Genomic DNA, 22,677 nt, shown 5'->3' with positions numbered 1-22,677 from the left:
TCTCAGAAAGAGGCAACCCAGCACACACAAACAGACATTTATACCTACATGTATATACAGTATACACAGACTGCAGCGTTTGATATAGACAGAGCTCCTTTGTGTAACCTGCAGTCAAACCAAATCAGCATCTGAGCTGCGAGACAGAAACTTAACGGCAACCAGAAGTCACTCAGCAGAGAGCAAACCTAAACAGATGCCGGACAAACTGCAGACTTTTACAATGTTTATAGCTTTTTTTTTTTACAGCCTTTTTCGAGGAACCGATTTAATTGAAAACTAAATAGTCAAAGGCTCAATAATGATGTTTTCTCTCGGGCACTTTGATGCACAAAACAGGCTAAAAAGCTGCTACATGCATGTGTTTAATTCAGTCGTTCACTTGATCTGTCCGGGCTTATCTGAGTTATCTTTTTCTTCTTCTTTTACTCAACACAGCTGCTGCTGGAAATGAGGGTAATGAGAGTTGAGTTTGCAGGCTGGAAAACCAAAACAATGCGCTAAAAGAAGCCCTGTCGAGCCCAGCAAACGGGTGAGAATTCCCTGTGCAATCTGGATTCAGATATACAGCAGAATGGGACGGATTTGTTGCACCCAACAGCATGTGAACGCTGTTTTAGCAGCAAAACCCAAAAGTACCAGATGTTGCACTTTTCTCACCAGAACACGGATGCCGCACAAAGGCTGGGGCTGCGCTCCCAGGTCATCTGGTAGCGGTCTGCTAACCATTACTCAGAGTCCAAACTAAACATGGAGATTCAGCATTTAGTTACCGTGAACCGAGGAGCTGGTAACAAACATCGTGAAGAGAGAAGAGGAGGAGGAGGAGGGGCCTGATTTAGGCTTTTAAATCCAGATTTAAACACTTGTATGTACTCAGCTGCCTTTATGGACCTTCGGGAGAGAAACCACATGCAGAGGCATTGCTGTTCATGCACCGGGCAATGTTGGCTTCCAGATCAGTGGAGGAAACATTGACAATACACATTTAGGTGTTTTCTTTCATTGCATCTGTAGATTTCTGCTAAATCCGCCTCAGATCACGCCTCAAACAAAACATTACAGAAAACTTGTCATACAAAAAACAATTGTCTTAATGGAAGTAATCAACTGGGCATGTTTTATGGTGATATCTATTGTTTCATGTTTTACCCAATTCACCTGTATTGTCTTCAAAATGTATGGAATTTACAATACTTAACCTCAAAGACCATTTTAAATATGTTTTTAGTTTTTGTGTCTTATGCTGTGGTTATTATTATTTCTTATAAGATGTTACGTCCATTTAGAGTTGTGTGTAAACAATGTTAAGACGGGCAAAGATGCCCACCGCTGAAGTTCAATAGAATGACACCATCAACTGATACAAGACTTGTTGTGAAGCTTATTTTCACAATAAGATTGAGGACAGACGGAGTGAAGACAGGTGAAGAATAGTCCACTCCGAGGGAGGTTAGTCGTCCATGATGGGATTCATCCATCACCCCCCAAAACAAAGTCACCTTGAAGATGCACACAAATCATGTTAATCCGTCACACTAATGAGTAACGGAGCCTCTCCGTCCTCCTGTTTTTCAGACGTTGGTTAACCTGTTAACCCTTCTGCAAATCGGGAGGAACGTGTCCAAACAAGACAGTTTATGGGCTGAAAAAACCGAACAGCCGGAGAGAGTTTACACAGCCGCAGGAACGAGCAGAAGCAAAACTTCCTGAGTGAATGAAGCTGCAGAAATAGTTGACTTACTAAGAATGCACGCACTGCGGGACCAAGAGGAGGAAATTCACAAAATGTCACACTCTAGAAAAGAAAAAAAACACTCGCGTCTAGAGCGTCTGTTTTTTTAATTCATTTATTTTTTCTTTAAATCTAGATAAGTCTGGAACACTCTGACGTACCTTTCTGCCTCAAACATGGTAAAACAGTTAGTCCAAAAGCCAAAACAAAAAAGTCCAGGTGAGTGTCGATTCCCAGCTGATAAAACAAATCTCCAAAGCAAAAGGTGTCCGTTTCCAAATGTCTTGTCTCTCAGGTCTGAACCTGCGCGTGAGTTTCTGCTGCTACGTGAATAAAATCAGCAGGTGAGAGCGCGGCAGATCATGACGGTATCAGACGTGAGCGAGCTGTATCAGTGAACTCTGCATTATGTGTCCGTGAGTAGCCTGAGAGCGTGTGTGTGTCTGTGTGTGTGTGTTGGTATGCAGCCTCTCTCCTCAGCTCCGCATGCTTTCCCCTCCCGGCTGGAGGTTGGGTCTGGTGGAGGAGGGAGACGAGAGAAGGGGGAGGGCGGAGGGATGGATCGGGGAAACGTACCCCCGAGCCGAGGAAAGGGGTGTGTGTGTGTGTGTGTGTGTGTGTGTGTGTGTGTGTGTGTGTGTGTGTGTATGAGGTGGGGTTGGGGGTGTCCTGGTCTCCAAGGGCCAGAGAAGCCGAAAGGAAAGGGGGTTGGAGAAAAAAACGACGCAAACACTAAATATGTCATCAGTCATGTTGTCTCTGTGACTAAATCAATTAGCTCGGCAGACAGAAGCTTATCTGATCTCAGACTACTGTTAGACTGCTTATAAATAACTGTTTTCATCAAATATTCAACTCCCTGTTGTTTTTTGTGTAATAGATTCATCATTTTGTCCATAAAATGCCTGAAATGGTAAGAAATTTGCCCTATTTTCTTGAGCTGAAGCTCATGAAATGGCTGTGTTTTGTCTGACCAACAGTCCAAAATACAAAGATAGTACATACAAAGCAATGAATATTGTATATATATATATATATATATATATATATATATATATATATATATATATATATATATATATATATATATATATATGTATATAATAGAAAATCTGTGAATGTTTGTGTGTGACTTCATCAGTCTGTGTCTGTTTAAGATGGTTAAACCATTGAGACAAACTTCTTTTCTTTCTTTTTTTATGCACAATCCTACATTTTAAAGGACTTAAACGATTATGATTGAATCCAAAAAGGACAAAATAAATGCACCAGCAGGAGCGTCATCTAAAATTACAGCTGGAACAATATTGTAGCATCAGAAAATCATCAGAAGGAAGTTGTTCTTAAATCTCCTGCGTCGCTGGATATCACGTTGCAGAGCGAGCGAATGGCCCTGCCAACCAGCTCCCATCACTCACCTGTCCAGGTGGGGCTGCGGCTCGGCCTTTTGTCTGCTCAGCCTCAGATTCAGACATATCGAGTACTTCAAGAGCACTTAGCTCCCTCGACTTCTACAGCCGCCTCGGGGGCTGGACAATCAGCGCGAACCCCAACGGAGGACAGAGGAGGTAATTCCATCTCATGATTTGTTTTTTCTCACCTCGCTTCCTTAAGCTTTCAGACTCTTTTCCACATTTGCATTTTCAAACTCAAACAAATCCCTGCAGCAGCACTATCACCAGACCCTCTCGATGTCATGCGAAGGCGGGTTGACACCTTTTTACGACTTTATCTGATAATAATAATAACGATGACAGCGGAGGTTTAAATTGCACAGTGCGACGGCCAAAGTATGCAGGAGGGGGCTTGTTGCAACACGGACAGTCGCTCCGAGAGAGCGAATAAATATCGCTGTATTAGCATTACTGAGACGGGATACTTGTGGGATCTGAGCTGTAGGGAACTATCGGATATCATCCGGCACTTGGATCTCAAGCGGGAATGGTGAGGGATAGGAACACTACCGCCCTCTTCTGGCAGGCTTGTATTTCAGACAACTCGCAGGCTGTTGGGGTCACATGGTCGACCACAACAACACATTACAACCAGCCGAGGAACACATGATTTGAACAAGTAAAAGCAAAACGTAGCTATTTACTAGTTCCTATACGGCGTTGCCAAATGATTAGTCAGTGGTGGAGAGTAAATTAGTTGTTGATCAGGAAATCGGTTCATCTTTTTATTTCATTAATCGATTACGGAATGAAAAAACTGTGGGAAACGTCCGTCACAAGTTCCCACAACCCGAGGTGACATCTTCAAATGTCTTGTTTTTTTCAGCTAAGAATTAGATTATAAAAAGTGTTTTATTTATACGGATAAAACACAAATAAAAGCAGCAAATCCTCACATTGGAGAAGCTGCAACCAACAAGAACAAAACTGCTGTTATGTAATTTTCCTTTCTAAATAATCTTTCTGCACCAGCAATTTCCAAACCTGTTTGTGGGATTAAAAGCTCTCAATCAAAGAGTCATCGGCTCACCCGCTGGCGACGTCATCGGGGCGCGCGGCGTTCTTGCTCAGCACGTCTCCGTCGCTCATGTACCCGGTGACGTCCACGGCGATGCCGTCCAGGTCGATGTCCTCCCCGGCTCTGTCTCCGAGGGCTCCCCCCCTGCCGGCCAGCTGCCGCCGCAGGTGCCCGGGGTACAAGTAGCGCCCGCCGGCCTGGCCGCCACCGGCCCGTCCACCGTAGCTGTTCCCCATTGAGGGGGCGTCGCCCGCCTGCAGACGGGGGCTGGAGTGGCCCAGTCGCCACGATGACAGGGAGGGCCGGGTCGAAGTGAGGCTGAGGATGCTGCTCCGACCCCCGCCGCCGCCGCTGCTGTTGCTGGCGGCGCCGCCGCCTCCACCGCCACCGCTAACATCTGTGGTGACGCTGCCATCGAAGGTGGTTTCCAAGGTGCTGAACAGAAGGAGACAAAGATGCATCTGTCCACCGAGATGTTTGAGAAATCGTTGCAGGTTCACAAACTACAAAACTTGTTGTAGCAAACTGCGAAAAATCTCCTCGGTGCGCAGACCGGGGGGGAAAAGTAGAGATAAAAAGCGTCTTTGTCACGGTTTAAAACAGGACAACAGGACATATGAAGCTCACTACAAAGCCCCAAAACTAAATGGAGACAGCTGGGTCAGCGGCGAGACACGCGAGGCCGGAGCAGAGGTCAAACTTCTGTGGGAGGGAAATGTGATTAGAGTTTAAAAAAAAACCTGAATCAAAGACGACATGAAAGACATGCCCCGCGATCAAAGCGAGAGGGCCCTCAAAGGAGACGGCAACCAGAAGGAAAAGAGGTAATACCTGTAAAGCTAGACAGACACAGTCTGCTGACCACGAGGCAGTTCAAATCCCCAACAGTTATCCTGATTTGGCCTGTTTACCACTCAGCCGTTGCAAGGCGCTACACTTTGATGATCCCCAAACAGTGGAGTTGTTGTTTTCCACTGCAACACATTTCATACAATCCTCTATGTGCAGCGTTGGATTGACAATGTAAACAGGAAATTACCTTAATTTGTCTTCTTTTTGGGGCTTTTTTAGAGTAGATTTGCAACGCCAACTACAGAAACATGCAATACGCAGTGAGCAATATGCTTGTGCTGATGATTCTTAGCAGAATACACAGCATAATGACATTGTATTTACTCTGTTAGGGACAGGCAATTATGCATTTTGAGAATAAAGTAAAAGTTTTGAGAGTAAAGTTAGGCTCAAATCGTTGGACTTTCGGTATTTTGCCAGGCATAAGGAAACTAATATTCAATCTTTTGAGTGTTTTCTATTTTGATAAATGTTGAGAATCAAGTCAAAATGTTAGAAATAAAGCTGGAATGTTAAGAATTAAGTTAATATACCGTTTTCCGAATAAAGACAAAATGTCGAGACTCAAACTACTTCCACATTTCGACTTCATTTTCCACAGTTCTTCCTCCGTATGCCGGGTGAAGCACCTGTTACTCTTCGACAAGTTGTCCTACAAGTGTGCAGTGAAGGCTTTGGGATAGAAACAAAACACGACTCTATACACTAAGTCGGTCTCAGCGGCGCTGCACTACTTATCACTAACGACATCAGCCGGTAGAACGAATGTGCGTTTGTTTCGTTCACCTGTGTGTGACCTGAGTTCCTCTCAAGCTGGACATGGTCTCCTCCAGGTTCTGCCGCAGGTCTGCTATGTTTTTGACGGTACGCAGCCGCCTGGTCTCTGGGTCTTCAGCTGAGTGAGAACAAGTTGAGGAAAAAAACAAAAAACAATATTGAGCGGCAGAACAAGCCAAGCAAAGGTGACGCATCCTGTTCTGTAAGCGATCGCCCACCTGAGAGGTCCTCGATGGAGAGCTGCCCGGTCTTGCTGAAGCAAACGTCTCCCCCTCTTCCTCCCGAGCCGGTCTCAGGGTTTCCTGTTTCCTCGCCGTCTGTTTGGGATCTGGGGAAAACAAATAGTTCGAGGGATCAAAGAGGGGAAGGGGAATGGGGGGGATATTATTGATTCTGAATCTTTGTGCATTTAGTAGGAAACCTAATATCCCGCAAATTGTCACGAAAGAGGGATAAACCTGATTAAGAATTAAATCTGCCGTGTTTCAAGTCTTGTGACCAGGGTCCAAAAAAACCAACGCCTGCCAAGCCAAGCCGCAAAATGCCAGTAAAAGGTAGTCTTTGAAGAATAAATCAATACGGTTTACACCGCGCTGCACTTGGCTGCTGCTTTCTGAGACGATGACGTTTGAATGCCTCGGTCATACGCAGCCTTTGGTCTCTGCCTGATCCCAGACTTTGTCCCTGTTGACTGCTGTACACTCTCTCTGAGTGGGAGCCAGTCAAAGCCACAGACTGCCTCTCTTTAACGTCTGGTTAACTGACCCAACGTTGGCTGCATATTCGTGGTTATTTTTTAGGCACTGACATCCATCATCTCTGGCAGTGCCGCTTTCTTCTTACTTGTCCAGTCCCCAGCAGGTTGAACATGAACATTTATGCTTCTTACTGCTTTAACGTTCTGTCAAACAGACTCTTTCTGACAGCTGGAGGTGTTATAATGATGCAGGTAATGGCACCTGACAGGTACAACACGCAAAAAAAAAACCTATGGTTGTGAATTGTGATGATGGGGGAGGTCTGGAGAGGTTGGGCCGCTTAGCTGCAGGTCAGGATGTACGGAGGGAGAAAAGGGCAGCGGCGCAGGAAGTGTCAGGAGGCTAATGAGACGGGCTGTTAGAAAGGACTGGTGGAGAATCAGAGACCTCCTTCCTTATCACACTGGGACCGGGGCAGAGGTCAGAAGCGCACGACGTCCACACATATTTGCACATGCATGCAGACAATACGCTCTGCGTATACACACACACACACACACACACATGAACAAACACAGATGTGACATTCCTGGTTAACAGCTCACAGATGCCTCCTTTTAGATGCTGTCAGAGAATCAAATGTCAGATATGAGAGGACTTCTCACAAACATTGACAGATCCTAGACACACCATACTACGGATATATATATATATATATATATATATATATATATATATATATATATATATACATATATATATATATATATATACACACACACACACACACACACAGGGTTGGACACCAAAAAGCTTAGATCATTTAATAGCATGCACGGAACAAATACACTTCAAATATCGTAGTGGCTGAAGAATTCAACCTGGCCATCGATGGAAAATATGCCGTGTGTAAAACTTTGAGTTTTGAGGATGTGCAGTAGTTTATTGACTCTCGTCTTATCAGTGTTTTATGAAGCCTGACTTTGCTCGCGGTGTTGTAGCCCGGCGTCAAGTCATTTATAGTCACTGAAGCCACGTTCATTCTGAAAAGGAGCACTTCACAGCGTTTTAAAAACAAGCAACAGAGCCAGAGATATAATATTTCTCTATTCAACACATTCCTCCTCTTCCTGTGTTACCCATAATGCAACTGACAGCTCACCTGTACATGAAAGGTGCGACGGTGGCCGTGTTGGGGTGGCTGTGGTGCTGTTGCGTCTGAGGTAGCTGCACGCTGATGGTGTTGCTGGCTGTGCTCTGGGTGGTGCCTCCTCCTGCCGCGGGGGAGGCGCTGGACTTCCCCTCGGTGGAGGCCAGGCTGGAGGTAGAGCTGGAGTGTCTGCTGTCCCTGTCTCGGTCCAGGGGGCCGCGGTGCATGCCGAGACCCCCGCCGAGCCGCATGCTCCGAGGCCTCTCCCCCGCCTCCTTCGCGGAGGACGCTTTCCCCCCGACTCCCGGGGCTTTGCCTCCTGGCTTTGGTATTCCGCTGTGTGCAGGGGTGGAACTCTCCTTTTTGGCCACCTTACCCCCCTTGGGAATGAAGCTGGTGATTTTAGAGGTCCTTTTGTTGCAGCTGTCCGCGTCTAAAGCGACAGGTGCTACTTCCTCCTTCGGCTCGTCGCCCCTGAGCTCTGTCCGTTCGGGGGCCGAGATGCGCTTCCCCGCCTCCTTCCCTTTCTCCTTCCCCTTCTCCTTCTCTGTGCTTTTGATAGAGCCCTTCTTGGCAGTCAAAGCTCTGCTGAAAGTGCGCTGGGCAATGCCCCGCAGGGCGATTTTGGGGCTGCTGGCGGTTGTGGAGACGGTGGTACCCGCGGAGGGAGCCGCCCCGTAGGCAGTCCCGTTGCCGGTCCCGTTCACCCCTGGCCGGACGTTGCCGTCGTCTTCCTCCAGGGGCTCGGTGTTGGAGCCCGTCTCGGCTCTCTCCACCTGCGCCGCCCCGAGCTGCCTGGCGCCGTCGGCCTGGGCCACCGCCGCCGCTCCGTTGGAGGACCCGGAAGATTTGGAGCCTCCTTTACTGTTGAAGAGCTTAAGCTTCTCCAGCATTGACTTCTGAGCGACGGCCTTTGGGGGAGCGTCCGCCTTGCAGGAAGCGTCCTTCTCCTGCTTGACGGACTGCATGGCGGACGCCGGGCTGCTGCTGGTGGAGGAGGAGGATGAGGAGGGAGAGGGGGAGATGTGCTTGGAGCTCACCGACTTGCTCCTCCAGGGCTTGCTGCTGCTGTTGGGCTGGGGTATGGCCGTGGAGGAAGAGGAGGAGGGAGAAGACACCGAAGATGGGGGAGGGATCTGGGCGGAGGTAGCGGCGGGGATGCTGGTGGAGGAGCCGACGGTCACTGCAGACGACGGAGCATGCTCAGTCATCGCCGAAGGCTGTGAGGTCATGCCCTCTGAGGAATCTGCAGCAGAGAAGAGACGTAGGATTAAAAGATGAGATAGCGAGGTACAGTTGAGGAGGAAGGATCTGTTGAGGGGGGGAGGATGCTGAGTCTCGACTGACCCCACACAAAGTGGCCTTATAAGGGCCTGGAGGTGGCCTGCGTCGATTCAGCCAAACGTGCCGTTGCCTTTCCTTCGGGCTGGCCACCAAAACTGTTAAAACCCCTTTAGTACTAACAATGAGAGGAGCCCTTCACAAACTGTTTATAAAAACAATGAGCAGCAGGCACAAGTGCTTTAAAGTGCTGCCAAGCAGGCCACGTCAAGAAGCAGTGCTGCTGCACTTATAAGGCTCGGACTTATATGGACTGCTTTTGGTCAGCGTCCCTCTGCTCCACAAAGAAACATTGTCTGACTCCATCTGGTTAGATGTCCTCACTGCCTTGTAAATTACATTCATGAACGGTGTTCACATGAACTGTTTAGAAAGAAGAAAAGCGTTTTTGTTTTATTTGCAGCACAAACATGCTCCTGTAAAGCACTGCTTTCAATACATCACCCCCCAAAAAAACACACTGTTTTGGGTAAATCTGCGACAAGTGACTCAGCATTCAACAGGGAAACTTACCAAGAAGGAGCGAAAGAAGAGCGGGAACTCCCGGCGCGAGTTGCTGCTCTTTGCTAAAGAGAACTACAGTATCCGGAGCGGCTGAGGTTGTCAGTGTGAAAGCAGAGGGGTGCTGCGAGCAGCGCAGAGTTCAGACCAGTTACATTTGAATATTCAAACACCAACGGCCAGTAAGAGAGAGAGAGAGAGAGAGGGCCTCTGCAGGGAGCACTGGGAGGAATTAATCATAACAGTTCCATTACACACACACACACACACACACACACACACACACACACACACACACACACCTCCACACACACACACATATTTATTCCAAGTCACTGCTGCTGCTGTGTTGTACCTTCTCATGCAACTGCAGTCATGTTAGACCGATGGAAATATATGTTCTTAATACACTGCAAAAACCCCAAAAACAGGATGGAAGGCGATTTTTTTGTTGTCGAATATATTGTTAAATATGAACGCACTATTTTTCATTTTCATCTCGACTTTGAACTATTCATTACGTAAAAAGAGAGTGCACATGTGATGTCTACATGTGCAGAGAACAAAGTCATTGCCCCTATGTGTGTGTGTGTGTGTGTGTTGTGTAATTACAAAAAATTGCACTAAAAGGTGATGACGGTGCATATAGAATAACTCATGTTTGAGAATCAGAATCAGCTTTAATGGCCATGTAAATGTTCACGTACATGGAATTGGACTCGGGTATTTTCTTTGCTCTTCGTACGTGTACGAAAGATTAAAAAAAGACATTAAGGAAACAGTAAACAGCGGTCCAGAAAGATGGTGCACACATGTTATACGATGATACTATCACTCTCACAGTGCTCATATTCATACTCATATGTTATTCATATGGCCTCATGAAGTCCCCATTTAGACATAAAACTAAACGCTCAACTCGCTTGTTTACTCTTTTCTCATCTGGCTCTCTGCTTTATTTCGTTTTTACAGCACCTTTCATGTCCTAATTAGAAATAGGCACTCTCTGGCCGGCTCTCCGTTCTCCCTCTGCTTAGCATTTAGCGAGTGCAGACCTGCAACAATGCAGCCATTAGGAAGTGATTAGAGCCCAATTAGCCGTGCTAGCGGTTAGCAATCGGAAAAGTGGGTCAGGTTGCTAATAGCTGGCGTCCTATTGGAGGTGGCTGAATGAGAAGGGGGGACCTCCGGCCACAGAGGGAATAAAGGGGGGAATGCAGGTTTGGGGATGAGTGAAGCTTTGATGCGGGCCAGCAGGACAGTCTGTGCTGGTCGCGGATGCTTTTTTTTTTGAGGGGTCAGAAAGGAAACAGAGGAAGAAAGGCTCGGACATGGAGAGGCCCTGGACACTACAGGGCCAGCTGGGAGTTGCCGTGGCTGCACCCGGTGACCGCGGCCGACGCGCTCCAGTTGGGTTGCTGCGTACGGAGGGCAAAGTGGTCAATCTTTAACGTGTCGGGTCAGAAGTGACGCGAGACTGCGATGGACAATGTTGCGTCATGAACCCCGGCCAAGGTGCACCAGACGAGGTTCAACGCGTCGGCCCGTCGCAAATAAACAGGAATGAAAAAGTCAGATGGAGGTGCTGCTTTTATAACGGGTGGTGACATCACACTCCCTTATTGACGCTTATTGAAGCCTCATAATTTATGACAACCACCACAATCCAATGGAAAGAATGTTCTCTCGTGAATTTTCTGATCACAAGTTATCACTTTGGCTTTTTTTTCTCCCCCCGGCTGCATTTTGAGAAACATGGTTTTTTCAAAACATCCGCACAAAATGCACTTGAGGAAGCAATTTTTTCTTCAGAAATAAACCAAGGTGACCAAAGAATGGGTCACTGACCTAATGACCCGCCCTGTGCCGCCGTGGGCCAAAAAAAACCTCCCGGAATTAATCTGCAGATTGTCCCTCTTTCACAGTGCCGGTCGAGCCGTCTGCTTGAGGAAACATGTTGAAAGAATTTCAGTGTTTACTACTCAACTGCTTAATTATAGCAGTCATTACAGAATAAAAACCCAGAGCAGAAAACGACAGCGGTGGAGTGCCCGGAGGCGAAAGGACCACATGCACTGGCTATAAAAACCTGTCTCACCCTCTCAGAATCTGTCTCAGGCTACTCCTTTACACAGCGCCTCCCGATAACATCATGGCAATTTGGGAAATGAGCCGAAGTGGACCCGAAACTCGTTTCATGGATGGTCACACTCGTGTGTCTACGCTTTTGTGTTAATGTCCGGCTACAGCAGAGGAAAAGCGTGTAATTCCACACAAGTGTCAACACTCTTCTCCCTGTGTGTGCATATGTGTGTGTGTGTTCACATGTCTGTGCATGCATGTCAAGTTTAGGAGAGAGAGGGGGATGTTTGTTCTGGTCGGCGACTTCTAACACATTAACCGCCGGGACCGGAGACCAGAGCAAATACGACGCAGTGTGACCGCTTGCACATAAAAAAAAGGAGCGGTTAAACACATTAGACGGAGAGTCGGCTGACACCGTTTAGACACCGCGAACACCCGCGACCCCTTTCACGGTCACAAGACATTACGCCTAACCTCGTCAGTCGGTCGGTCGGCGGCCAATATGCTGACCTGAAAACGCCCTCGTTGGTCGATACCTTCACAGGCGTTTAAAAAAATCGACGACAAACTGTATCTGACCGGCACAAAGTGTGAGGCCGCAGGTGTATGCTTACTCATCACGTTCTGAGTTGAGAAGCCTCCCCCCCCCCTCCCGTCTCCCCTTCAGGCATTGTGCTCCAACAAGTGAGAGGGACAGCCGGCTTTTGTGCGGCGACGGAAACATTTTAAAGTTTCTCCACATGAATACACTCAAACAGTGACGCTACGGCTCATCAGAAGGCTATTCATTCGTCGAGGGCCATACAGACACATACACACACACACACACACACACACACACACACACACACACACACACACACACACACAGGTGCTGCCCCCTGCTCTCTCTGCTCTGTGTCACTTGCTGGACACCCAGACGCTGTCACCTCGCGTTAACGCAGAGCAGAAGAGCAGGTTCAGGTCGTTTCTTTACTGTACAGCAGTACTGCGCGCTGGTGTCAGGACCATTGACACAGAGCAGATCCGGCCTCACAAAAGAAGCTGCAGGTGCGTCTCTGACTCCCTGGACCCACCGTCTCGCAACGTGCCCAGATGATGTGTAGCAGATAAGTGCAACATGTGCATTTTTTTTAAAGGCAAACCAAACTAAACTAAACGGGAAATTCAGACTGACTGTAAGATTTGAAATGACACCTTGGTCACAAAAGGACTTTCTAAATCAGGTTCAGGTAGCAAGAAGTTGACAACTAATTGACCTTTCAACCTCATTACTTAAATTAAATTCTTCACAAAAAGTTCAGGTCAACTGACTTGACATCCTCTGACCTGAACACCTGCAGTCTGCATGCAGCACCAAACATGCACATGGTTCAAGCTCTACAACAACACAACCGACTAAATCTGCTGCCACTCTTAAGTTTCAATGCAAAGCTCAAAGTCTACATCTGAAACTGCAGCACGAGCTCAAGGCGAGTCTACAAGTGCGAGCTGACAAACCTCATAGGTGCTGCAGATATCCAGGAGGAACAGAGGAAGAATGGGGAAAGCAGGAGGAGATGGACAGGAGAGGAGAGAAGAGTCCTAAACCACGGCCAGCCATTCAGAGAGTGCAGGAGGAGGAGGGTGGTATGGCAGGGGGGAGGGGCTTGGCAGCATATCAACAACAAGGCAAGAAGGAGGGGGCGTCGACAAGGGATTGTCATACTTTCTGCTGCCAATCATATGGTCTGCTGCTCCCAAACCCACCAACATATAAACACAAACACACACACACACACACTTGCACACACGCACGCCAGGATGGTACATTTACTTTCTTAATGTAAACAGTATTTCTTTGAACTAAAGTTGATCTGATTTCCAGATGAGCTTCGGTCCTTTCTATGGAAAAACTTTGCTGACGCAGCGGTCACACACACACACACACACACACACACACACACCTGGTGAGTGACGGCTCCAACATGAATTCGGCGACTACTTTTGCTACAAATACCACTAAAGGTTATCTGTACAATGTGCAAAGCATTAATATTGCAGCAATAACCATGTACTATTTCACTGTCTCTCCGCGTGTGTTGTAACCCGAGCTGCTAGTGCTGTTAGCGCTGTTGGCGTCATTTGCATCGTTAGCTGCTAGCTCAGCCGGCGCCATGTTTCAGAGCCATGTAGAGGCACTTAGAGGTATGCGCTTAATGTTGTATTGAAAACCCTGAAAGGAGCCTTTCAACTTTCTAGAAAATGTGCTTATTTAATTTCCAGCCAGGGCTTATATTTATACAATTGACATCACACTGTACCATCAATCTGACTCTTCAGCCGGCAGCCAGTAAGTTTAACTAAGCAAGAAGCAGCCTGGCGACCACAAGGAGGCACACAAACCCCTATAAAATCACAACTTATACTTGTTTTTGAAATTTATTTTGTACAGATTGAACAAACAAAATACAACATGCTGTTTCTAGTTGTTTCCTGTTGGCTGGCACAAAGACATCAAAGTAGCTTTGATCTTCCAATCTCGCATAAAGTCAGCTTTTCAAAAAAACTGCTGTACTATTCCTTTAACACGGCCGCCGTTCATAAACCCACACACAATATGCACAAACGCACAAAAACACAACACTGACCCCTTGAAAGTGCCCCATCTCCAAAGGAGCCACACATCAGAATAAGCGTCCCACAGTGCCGTTCACAGCGTTCCCAGTTATTTTGTCAATTTGTCTTGAAAACACGGACAACTGGGTCTCTCTTTCTCTAGCACACACACAGTTTTTTTTTCTCTCTCTCTCTCTCTCTCTCTCTCTCTCTCTCTCTCTCTCTCTCTAACACACACACACACACACACACACACACACACACACACACACACACAGACACACATACACACACACACACACACACACACACACACACACACACACTTCTTTCCCTCTCTGGTCAGAATTCTCTGTCTAATGCAGGGTAATGAGTTTAGACTGTGAACACTAACAGTCTATATAAAGCCTTGGCCTTCTCAGTTCTCACTGCCAAACACACGCACGAGTTTGTATGCTGCAAAACTCAAACGCCGGGCAACGCGAGTTAAACTGGGTCAGAGGAGTTAAAAATACATTTACGTCTCCAACTGAAAGTGAAACTCTCCAGGTTGAATCATCGGAACAAAAGATGTAAAACGGCGCTCGAAGATATCTGGTTCAAGTTAAAAGGTACGAGCCTCATGGGTACCAAACTGGCAGAAACAAAGTTAAACCTAGAGACCACCTTGGATGGGATCCCACCGGCTGCGACAGCAAATTGGACCGCGGCCGCAAAAGGTAGGAAATGGGGAAGCTAAAGGCTCCGTCCTGACTTCCTACCTCAAGAGGGCGACATTTTCAGAATTTCTAGCGGCAGCGGATTGAATCGTTCCCTTTGGCCTTCTCAATAAACACAAAAAACAACAACAATGAAGCAGTAAAGTAACGAAAAGAAACTTAAAGTGACATGATTCATGAGAAATGTATTCTTCGTCTTCAGAAACAAAAGCAATGAAAAAGAACCGTTTGCATGAGACCAGACAACTCAAAGAAACACAAAGAATCTCTTTTGGTTTTTAGAGATTACCACAAAGTATCACAACAACCACAGCGATACATTGTTTGGATTCAAAAACACGAGCTACAGTCTGTAAAGGAAAATAAACGCAGGCCAAAATAACATCTAGAGACATTATCCAATGAATCCCAGCTCGTCTCCTCACCTTAAAACTGAGACAATGTCCCTAAATTAGTAACCAAACACAGGTCCGAAGGCAGACATTCTTCCTTACTTACATTTCACACCAGTCACTGAGCTGCAACAACTGGATGCTTGTTATAGGAACTGAGAACAAGACCCTCTCTCTCTCTCTCCTTGTGACGCGAAATATAAAATGTTCTGAGTTAACTGAATTGACCTGAAACATTAAAAGGAGGAGTTTGCTCTTGAAAGGACACAGTTGTTTTCCGACGCGGCGTCGCATGCCCAGCACAGTGTTTTAATCCTTCCTCTCGGTCTCAAAGCAACGGAAACTCACCAAAAGCACCGACGGGAGTAATTCCCAATTCACCTCAAACCTATCTTTGACATTCATAAGAGCTGCGAGGCCACCGTCTCCTTACCTTTGTTCAGGTGCGAGTTGCCTTTGGTCTTGTCACTGAAGCCCTGGCTGCGTCGGTTCCCGGCAGCACTGACCGAGCCTCTTGGAGGGATGTCACCGCCGGCAGTGGACACCCTCGCTGACGGGCCGGGAAGTCTGATGGAGGGAGAGAGAAGCAATGTGGGAGAGAACATAATCCACACGAAGCCTTCGACTCAACGCGGCGAAGGATTCTGCTGGGACGAATCAAACAGGAGGGTATCGCTTGATTACAACTGGAGAGTACGGGGGACCGGGAAGACTTGTTTTACAGCAAGTGAACACGGAGAGGTGTTGATCTGAAACGTACAACACGACGCTAACGCCCGCTATAGCTGCTGCATGCTTTCAGGCAACCGTTAACGAAGAAGCACTGAGTCACCGTTGTTTTATTAAGGTGTTAATATGTATGATACGTTTAAAGGGATATGAGGAACAATGGGCATGTCTAATCATCACTATGGCTTGTTCCATTTCCACGATGTGAATTTGCGGCGCGAAAAGGAATCAATGGACTGAATTCACGTTTTTTTTGTTGACCTACTTTATTGATTTCCAGAAGGAAGAGTCCCGTTACTGAGCTCTACCTCAACCCAATGACAAGGCTAACTACTCCGTCACCTTGCTGCCCTGATCTTTGCGAACTTTTATTTCTGCTTTTATCTACTTTAGACTCTTTAGATACAATGATCAAGTCCGGTTCATATTTAGTCTGAAGGTCTGAGGCTTGGATGAAAAGCCACACACTCTTAAATCCATGTAAACTCAGCTGTTGATTGACGGCTTCACCTCCCTCTACGCACCTACAGTAATCTAATAGAGACAGACATACGTTTTCCGAGTGGGTTGGACGGGCTGACCCCGGTCCTTGGGGAGGTGTGAGCCCGACAGCCTCAGATTACACGTCCTGCTCCTTTATTTTCCCCCGCATGGATTAGACAGGAAATACTCGCCGCGGATAAGCGTCGGTGAGATCGATCACACCTTGAATCCATGTTGTGCGTCGTTCTGTTGCCTTTCGTGAGGTCTGTGAGCCCAGCTGTAATCTGGCCAGGCCGTGGCACACAAGCGGCTAATGAAATGCTAATTCACAGGTCGGCGACAACATCATCATCATCATCATCATCATCATCATCATCATCATCATCATCACCGTGGGACTGTGAGGCAGATGCTGATAAGAAGATTACAGCCCTCTCGCCCTCTCTCAGCTCTTGTATACATTATAGTCTCATTTCCGGCATGCCATTCACTTCGACTGGCTCTTATTCATCTGGCCACTGCGAGGTAATGGGTTTTTACCACATTATTTAGTCAAGAGCAGCCTAAGATCCTTTGGCTTTTAATTATGGCAGGGCCATTCAGTCTACTTACTGCCTCCCCCCTCTTTGGATACGGGCTCGTGTGGAAGAAATGATGGATGGCGTGGATATGTTTGGTTTAAGAAATGTATTTCAGAAGGTTAATACGGGCTACAACAGGTCAAAACGAATTTACACGAGTGGCCTGTCAATTATTCTGTTTCTACAGAAGAAAGAAAAGACCTGGGTTTACCAATTTAAAACGTTGAGGTATTTATTTAAAAGGGTGTTGCAAATGGAAGAGCACCGAGCCATTTTACTAATGCGTTATAAAGCACATGTGAAATGTGTTGCGCGTTGACGAGGTTTTCTGTGCTCTGCAAGCTCCATTTCATCCTTTCAGCGCCTGCCTGAATGAGTCTGACGTGCAGCGGATCTCAGATTGGCATTTTTGCTCAAGACTGGTGCACATAATCTCAGAAATTGAGGTTGTTTCACTAATTTAAGGCATTTATTTTTAAAGACAGATTGTTGAACATGTGCAGTCTGTCGAAAAAAAAACAGTTTATATAAACCTTTCAGCTCTTTAAAATACATACAAATGTTATTTTTACTTAGTTAATGTAGCTAAATTTGGAAATATATATTCTTTATGGTGTTGTTGCAGGTGGAGAGCACCAGGAGAATCTAAACTCTTCAGCTTGTAGTTACACAGGTTGACCAGAAGGTGGAGCCATTGCCTTGCTTTGCTATGGAGAGGAGCTGGTGTGGGGCAGGTGCAATGCAAACAGAATCTGGGATGGGCAACATGCAAAAACCACATCCTAAGTCCAATCCAGGGTGCATCATCACATCATACGACACTGCATGCTAAAATACAGAAACGTGAACGCAGGCGGAAGTTAAAACATTTGAACAACAGACTTGATAGACGCACATACCAGTCGCAGATTCTTTTTCCGCGTTAATTATAAATGTCACGTTACATGGGGGGATATGCTTGTCGAGCACACACACACACAGACTTACTTAAGGGTTATCTAAAGGTCTTTCACAGCCCATTTAGCAGGCTTGGCAAATGAGGCGCGCCGCCGGACAGACGGGGCCGTCCGAAAACGCCGCCTGGAGCTTTAGTCCCTATCGCTTCCACTCATGCATATTAGATAGTGCTTGTGGTAGAGATTGCCCTTAATCGCAGACAGAGAAACAACGTGAGACTCCTTGCGGCACGAAAGAGACATTATCCTCGATTCGGGGCAATTTCTACCTTCCAATTTCCAGGAAGGGGACGGGACAGGAGGAAGAGGAGGAGGAGGAGGAGGAAAGAGGGAGGGGGAGGATGAAAACAGAGAGGCAGAAGAAGCTGACCTAGAGGTCTTTTTCTGACCAAGGGAAAACTTGAGCAGTTTACTCTGAGAGCCATCCCTAGAGAGAAAAAAAGAGAAGAGAGATATGGAAGAGGACAGAGACAGAGAGGTCAGGTTTACAGTTATAAACGACAGTAGGTGTGAACAGGAGGATAGAGATGACAAAATGATGGATTAGAACCGCAGGAAACAGCAAGAAAGTGAAGAATACAGTGACAAAAAACCCCATTCGCCCAGTTTCAAGGTGACGTTCCCTTTACGTGTCCAGTCGACAGAGTCGGCACTTATCGGAGCCAGCCGGACTCACCTGGACTGCATCTCGGCCTGTGCTGCTTTCTGGGCTGTGAGGGCGGGAGTCCCATGCGTAGGGTGGCCGAGCTGGGCCGGGGCGCTGCTCTGCTGGCTCAGGGGAGGGTGCGCGGCCTGCGGCTGGGACGGCTGGGCGGTCTGCCGCTGGCCGTGCTGCTGCTGCTGCTGCTGCTTGTAGCGGGACAAGCTGAAGAAGAGGCCGAGGATGGCTTTCAGATTACCATTACGAATCTCTGCGGGGTCAGGGAGAGAGACGGAGGGAGACAAATGAAGTCAACAGGGGAGAAGCTGGAGGGAAAAATGAGTCACTTTGAGTCGCGGGAAAATGAAAGCAGGCGTGCAGACGAGTCCACCTTACCCTCTGAAGACAGGCCCTGGATGTTGACTCCTTTGGCTGCCAGGAAACTGAGGCAGGTGTCGATGTTCTCAATCTGGACAGAGAGACACAGACACGGCGGTAAGACACTGGCGCCCGGCGCATTTACATGCCGAATTTGCATATTTGTATAACGTGAGCGAGCACGCTGGTGGTGCACGCGTCTGCTCATTGATAGATATCACCATGAAACCATAACCTCTGGTCAACAGCAGTGTCTCCCCGCCACTTAAAAGCGTATTTTCAGACTCATACAACCCTGTTTGCAGACATAAAACACACCAGTGTTGGAAGGGAATGCTTTATATCAGGGGTGTCAAACTCCTTTGAAGTTAAGGGGTCACATACAGTGCATTTTGATCTGTGTGTGGGTCAGACCAGTAAATTCACAGCATAATGACGTAGACATAACAATATCTCTCTATGTTTAAATCGTTGGTGAAGGTTTTTGGATGAACAAGCCTACTTTAAGGGCTTTCTACAATACATTAAAAAAACATAAAGACTAAAAACTCAGAGGGTCCTCCTCTGCAGATTCCCTCTCTTTGTGGTGGTTTGGACAACCACTTTTTTCATTTTTAACAACGTGCAACACGATGCCTCCCGGTGCGACACACAGTGAAATGTCCCAAAACGGCGGCTCGTTCACATCCTGCTGTGCCGAAGCTAACAATGCAGTAATGGCCACTTGGTGACATCGTCAAAAAACCTGATTCAAAACCAAAGCAGACTCTAGTCAGCAGAGCACCGAGAGAGAGAGAGAGAGAGAGAGAGAGAGACAGAGAGAGAGAGAGAGAGAGAGAGAGAGAGAGAGAGAGAGAGAGAGAGAGAGAGAGGCTAAACCGTCTATACAGACACAGTTGCTATGACAGCAGCTCATGGCAACCTGAGCAGACTGCTGAGCTGTCACCGGACCGCGAGTGGATTTGATAGGCAGACGTTGGGCTTTGTTCGGAGCCCACGTGACCCCCCATTATGCAGCGAACGTGCTGGGCGGCGGCCCCCACGTGACCACAAAGTAAACCAAATAAAACAATTCATCAAGCAGAGTCGCTGCGGAGTAATGACGCGCGATCAAAGTTTACCAACCGTTTCTGTTTTTTTTTCGATGAGCAAACATGTCAAGTACGGCACAAAAGATATCCACGCGGCGCGGCCGATGCTGCGACCGTAAAGCGGCACTCTGAGCAAGGCAGTCTACTGAAAAGGGACATTTTAAAGCATTTTACAGTACGCACAAAAGGTTAAAGAGGCGTTAAATCTTTTTCCGCGTGACATTTATTGCCAGTGGGAGCAGGTTTATAACGCAGCGAGGCTAATCTGCCACAATGTACTTACAACAAACCCTGTTTTTGGAAAGTACAACAGTTTAAATCTAATCTGAAAGCCATGGGAGTACAGATATAGAGCAGCGATACTCCAGGTGGTTCCTCAACTCAACTACATATGAACTGTGTCGTCTGTAAGCGAGGCCGGGTGTGGGCTGCAACCAGGAGGGCCCCGCTCACGAAAGATTAATGACACGATTACACTTAATATGCACTGACTAAATATAGCGTGACCTACAGCTCTCTCTCCCTGTGAGGAAGCATCTGACTGTGAGGTGAGAAGCTAAAGTAAATACTGGTTTGCATTCGCCTCTGTTACAATACGTGAACCTCTGATATACAGACCAACATTCAAGATGCTGTAGTGCTACACACACACAAATACACACACACACACACACACACACACACACACACACACACACTTACACTAGCTAGCTTATAAGACATAACTAAAACTACTAATGCCAAAAGGAGTTATCAATCAAAATCCAATCTTTTATGTCCTCATCATTTGAATTGTGTGTTTAAATGTGAATAAACACTGTCGATGACAAAAGCAAAGTAAAAGGAGAAAATATAATCTGAATTTATGGTTTACCAGCTGCTACATAACAACAAAAACGATATCTATCAGTCAATATGGCTCATCGGCGCTCAGCAGTCGGGATCGCGGGATCAGGGCATTTCTAAAAGTTATTCTTCATCCACTTTATTTCTCTTGCTGATCCGAGCAGTGACTCCATCAATGAGCTGAGATTTTTGGGATTTGTTGGATTAAACAAAAAAATACTTCCACACTCATCATTCACGCACATCCACTGCAAATTACATCTTCATAATCCTGCTTTAATGGACATATAGCTATTACTTACACATTATACTCATTATACTCATTAGAACTTCACATTTATCCAACACTCAGTTACTTTGTACATATAAAAAGACGTGATATTCTCATGTGATATGATGCAATATAGACACAACTACACTAGCTCCGCATCGACAAACAACAATAATAAAACACTCTCACATGTATTAATGTTACAAACAGCTTAAGATCGTTTTCTACCATATTATAAGAGTTGTTCTGCAAAATAGGTCCTTTTACTTTTGATCCGTTAAGCTGATACTACTTCTGTAGTTCCACCTAAGTACCATTTTTATTTCATATGTTCTCAAATGCTATTACCTCTATTCACTACAACACAATGTACATCTTCACCATATCGATATTAGTTGTATATATATGCTACAAACCAGATTATCACTTATTATTATAATCACTAAACCACCATAGTTAAACACAAAAGCATGTTATTACCGACTAACAGACCTTTATACTTACATAATGCTTGTTTGGTTACATCTTGCTGCATCATCTATTACAAGTGACAACCTTCACTATCGTACCACGCTGTGATTCAATCCACGACTTAATCACCGGGGTCTATTCCACTCTGGGGTTAGACTATCTGAGCCATGGTAGCGTGTGAAGCGGCTGGCGGATTGAGTTGAAAACAGCAGTGCGGCCTCCTGCCGACATGTCCGTGACCTTCTGACCCCCTCGGGGGGAACAGCTGTCAAAAGGGGCTGACATGTGTCGCCGTTCCGAGGTGATGCAGCAGAAAACGTAGCGACGGTAGGCATGCAGAGTGCGGGGCCCTCTCTCCGAATACCACGGAGCCTTTAAAAATAAACCTGAATCTGAAATACCCCCGTACGCCCGTCGACATACCCAGAGGCCTGCACGTCATTTGAGCGACTGAACCACTCCCCTACTGGCCCAAATTCCCTGGTATAGTTGGGAGTTTAAATAGCAGCAGACTGCAGATGATATGCTTCATTATTGAGATCCCCCCCCATCACAAATGCCAGAGCCGTCCCCGCTGAGATGCTCCCAAGTCCCGCCTCTCAGGGGGTACACGTACTGAAACCTCTCGCTATTTCAAACATGCAGGGATCAGATCGCAGCGAGGCCAGAGGAACACTATTTAACTCAACTATCTGCCACCGGCTACTGGACAGGACCTGTTTGTAACAGGAAGACCGATCAATGGATCTATAACCTGTCGCTCAATAAATCTGTTGCACATCACTACATAGTTTACTGTTACTGTCATTTCATTGTGAGGAGGAATGAAGCGTCTCCACCCTTCTCACCTTTTTTCGCTGACATTTTGCATTTTTTAATCTACCTGATCAAAGGAAAACTAATCGGTAAAT

General features: G+C 46.6%; 1 protein-coding gene across 5 annotated transcripts in view; it reads right to left on the bottom strand.

The window, feature by feature from the left end:
- nav2a (neuron navigator 2a) overlaps positions 1 to 22,677 on the bottom strand; it is a 103,147-nt gene that overhangs the window by 42,897 nt on the left and 37,573 nt on the right. For 4 of the 5 annotated variants that reach the window (XM_068571727.1, XM_068571745.1, XM_068571752.1 and 1 more), the window contains exons 4-11: positions 19,106 to 19,178; positions 18,746 to 18,980; positions 18,440 to 18,496; positions 15,754 to 15,887; positions 7,697 to 8,930; positions 6,055 to 6,164; positions 5,846 to 5,954; positions 4,220 to 4,642 (exon numbers count right to left, since the gene is read on the bottom strand). In XM_068571727.1, the coding sequence (XP_068427828.1) occupies positions 4,220 to 4,642; positions 5,846 to 5,954; positions 6,055 to 6,164; positions 7,697 to 8,930; positions 15,754 to 15,887; positions 18,440 to 18,496; positions 18,746 to 18,980; positions 19,106 to 19,178 (2,375 nt within the window). The remainder of the gene's footprint in view (positions 1 to 4,219; positions 4,643 to 5,845; positions 5,955 to 6,054; positions 6,165 to 7,696; positions 8,931 to 15,753; positions 15,888 to 18,439; positions 18,497 to 18,745; positions 18,981 to 19,105; positions 19,179 to 22,677) is intronic. The other variant, XM_068571735.1, reaches the window with a different exon arrangement.

Source organism: Clinocottus analis, unplaced genomic scaffold (assembly GCF_023055335.1).
Source record: "Clinocottus analis isolate CAN_PGR_092001 unplaced genomic scaffold, fCliAna1.0.p SCAF_1, whole genome shotgun sequence".
In the NCBI taxonomy this organism is placed as follows: Eukaryota; Metazoa; Chordata; class Actinopteri; order Perciformes; family Cottidae; genus Clinocottus; species Clinocottus analis.
Note: the sequence above shows the minus strand (reverse complement) of the source record. Positions and strands in the feature narration are given on the sequence as shown.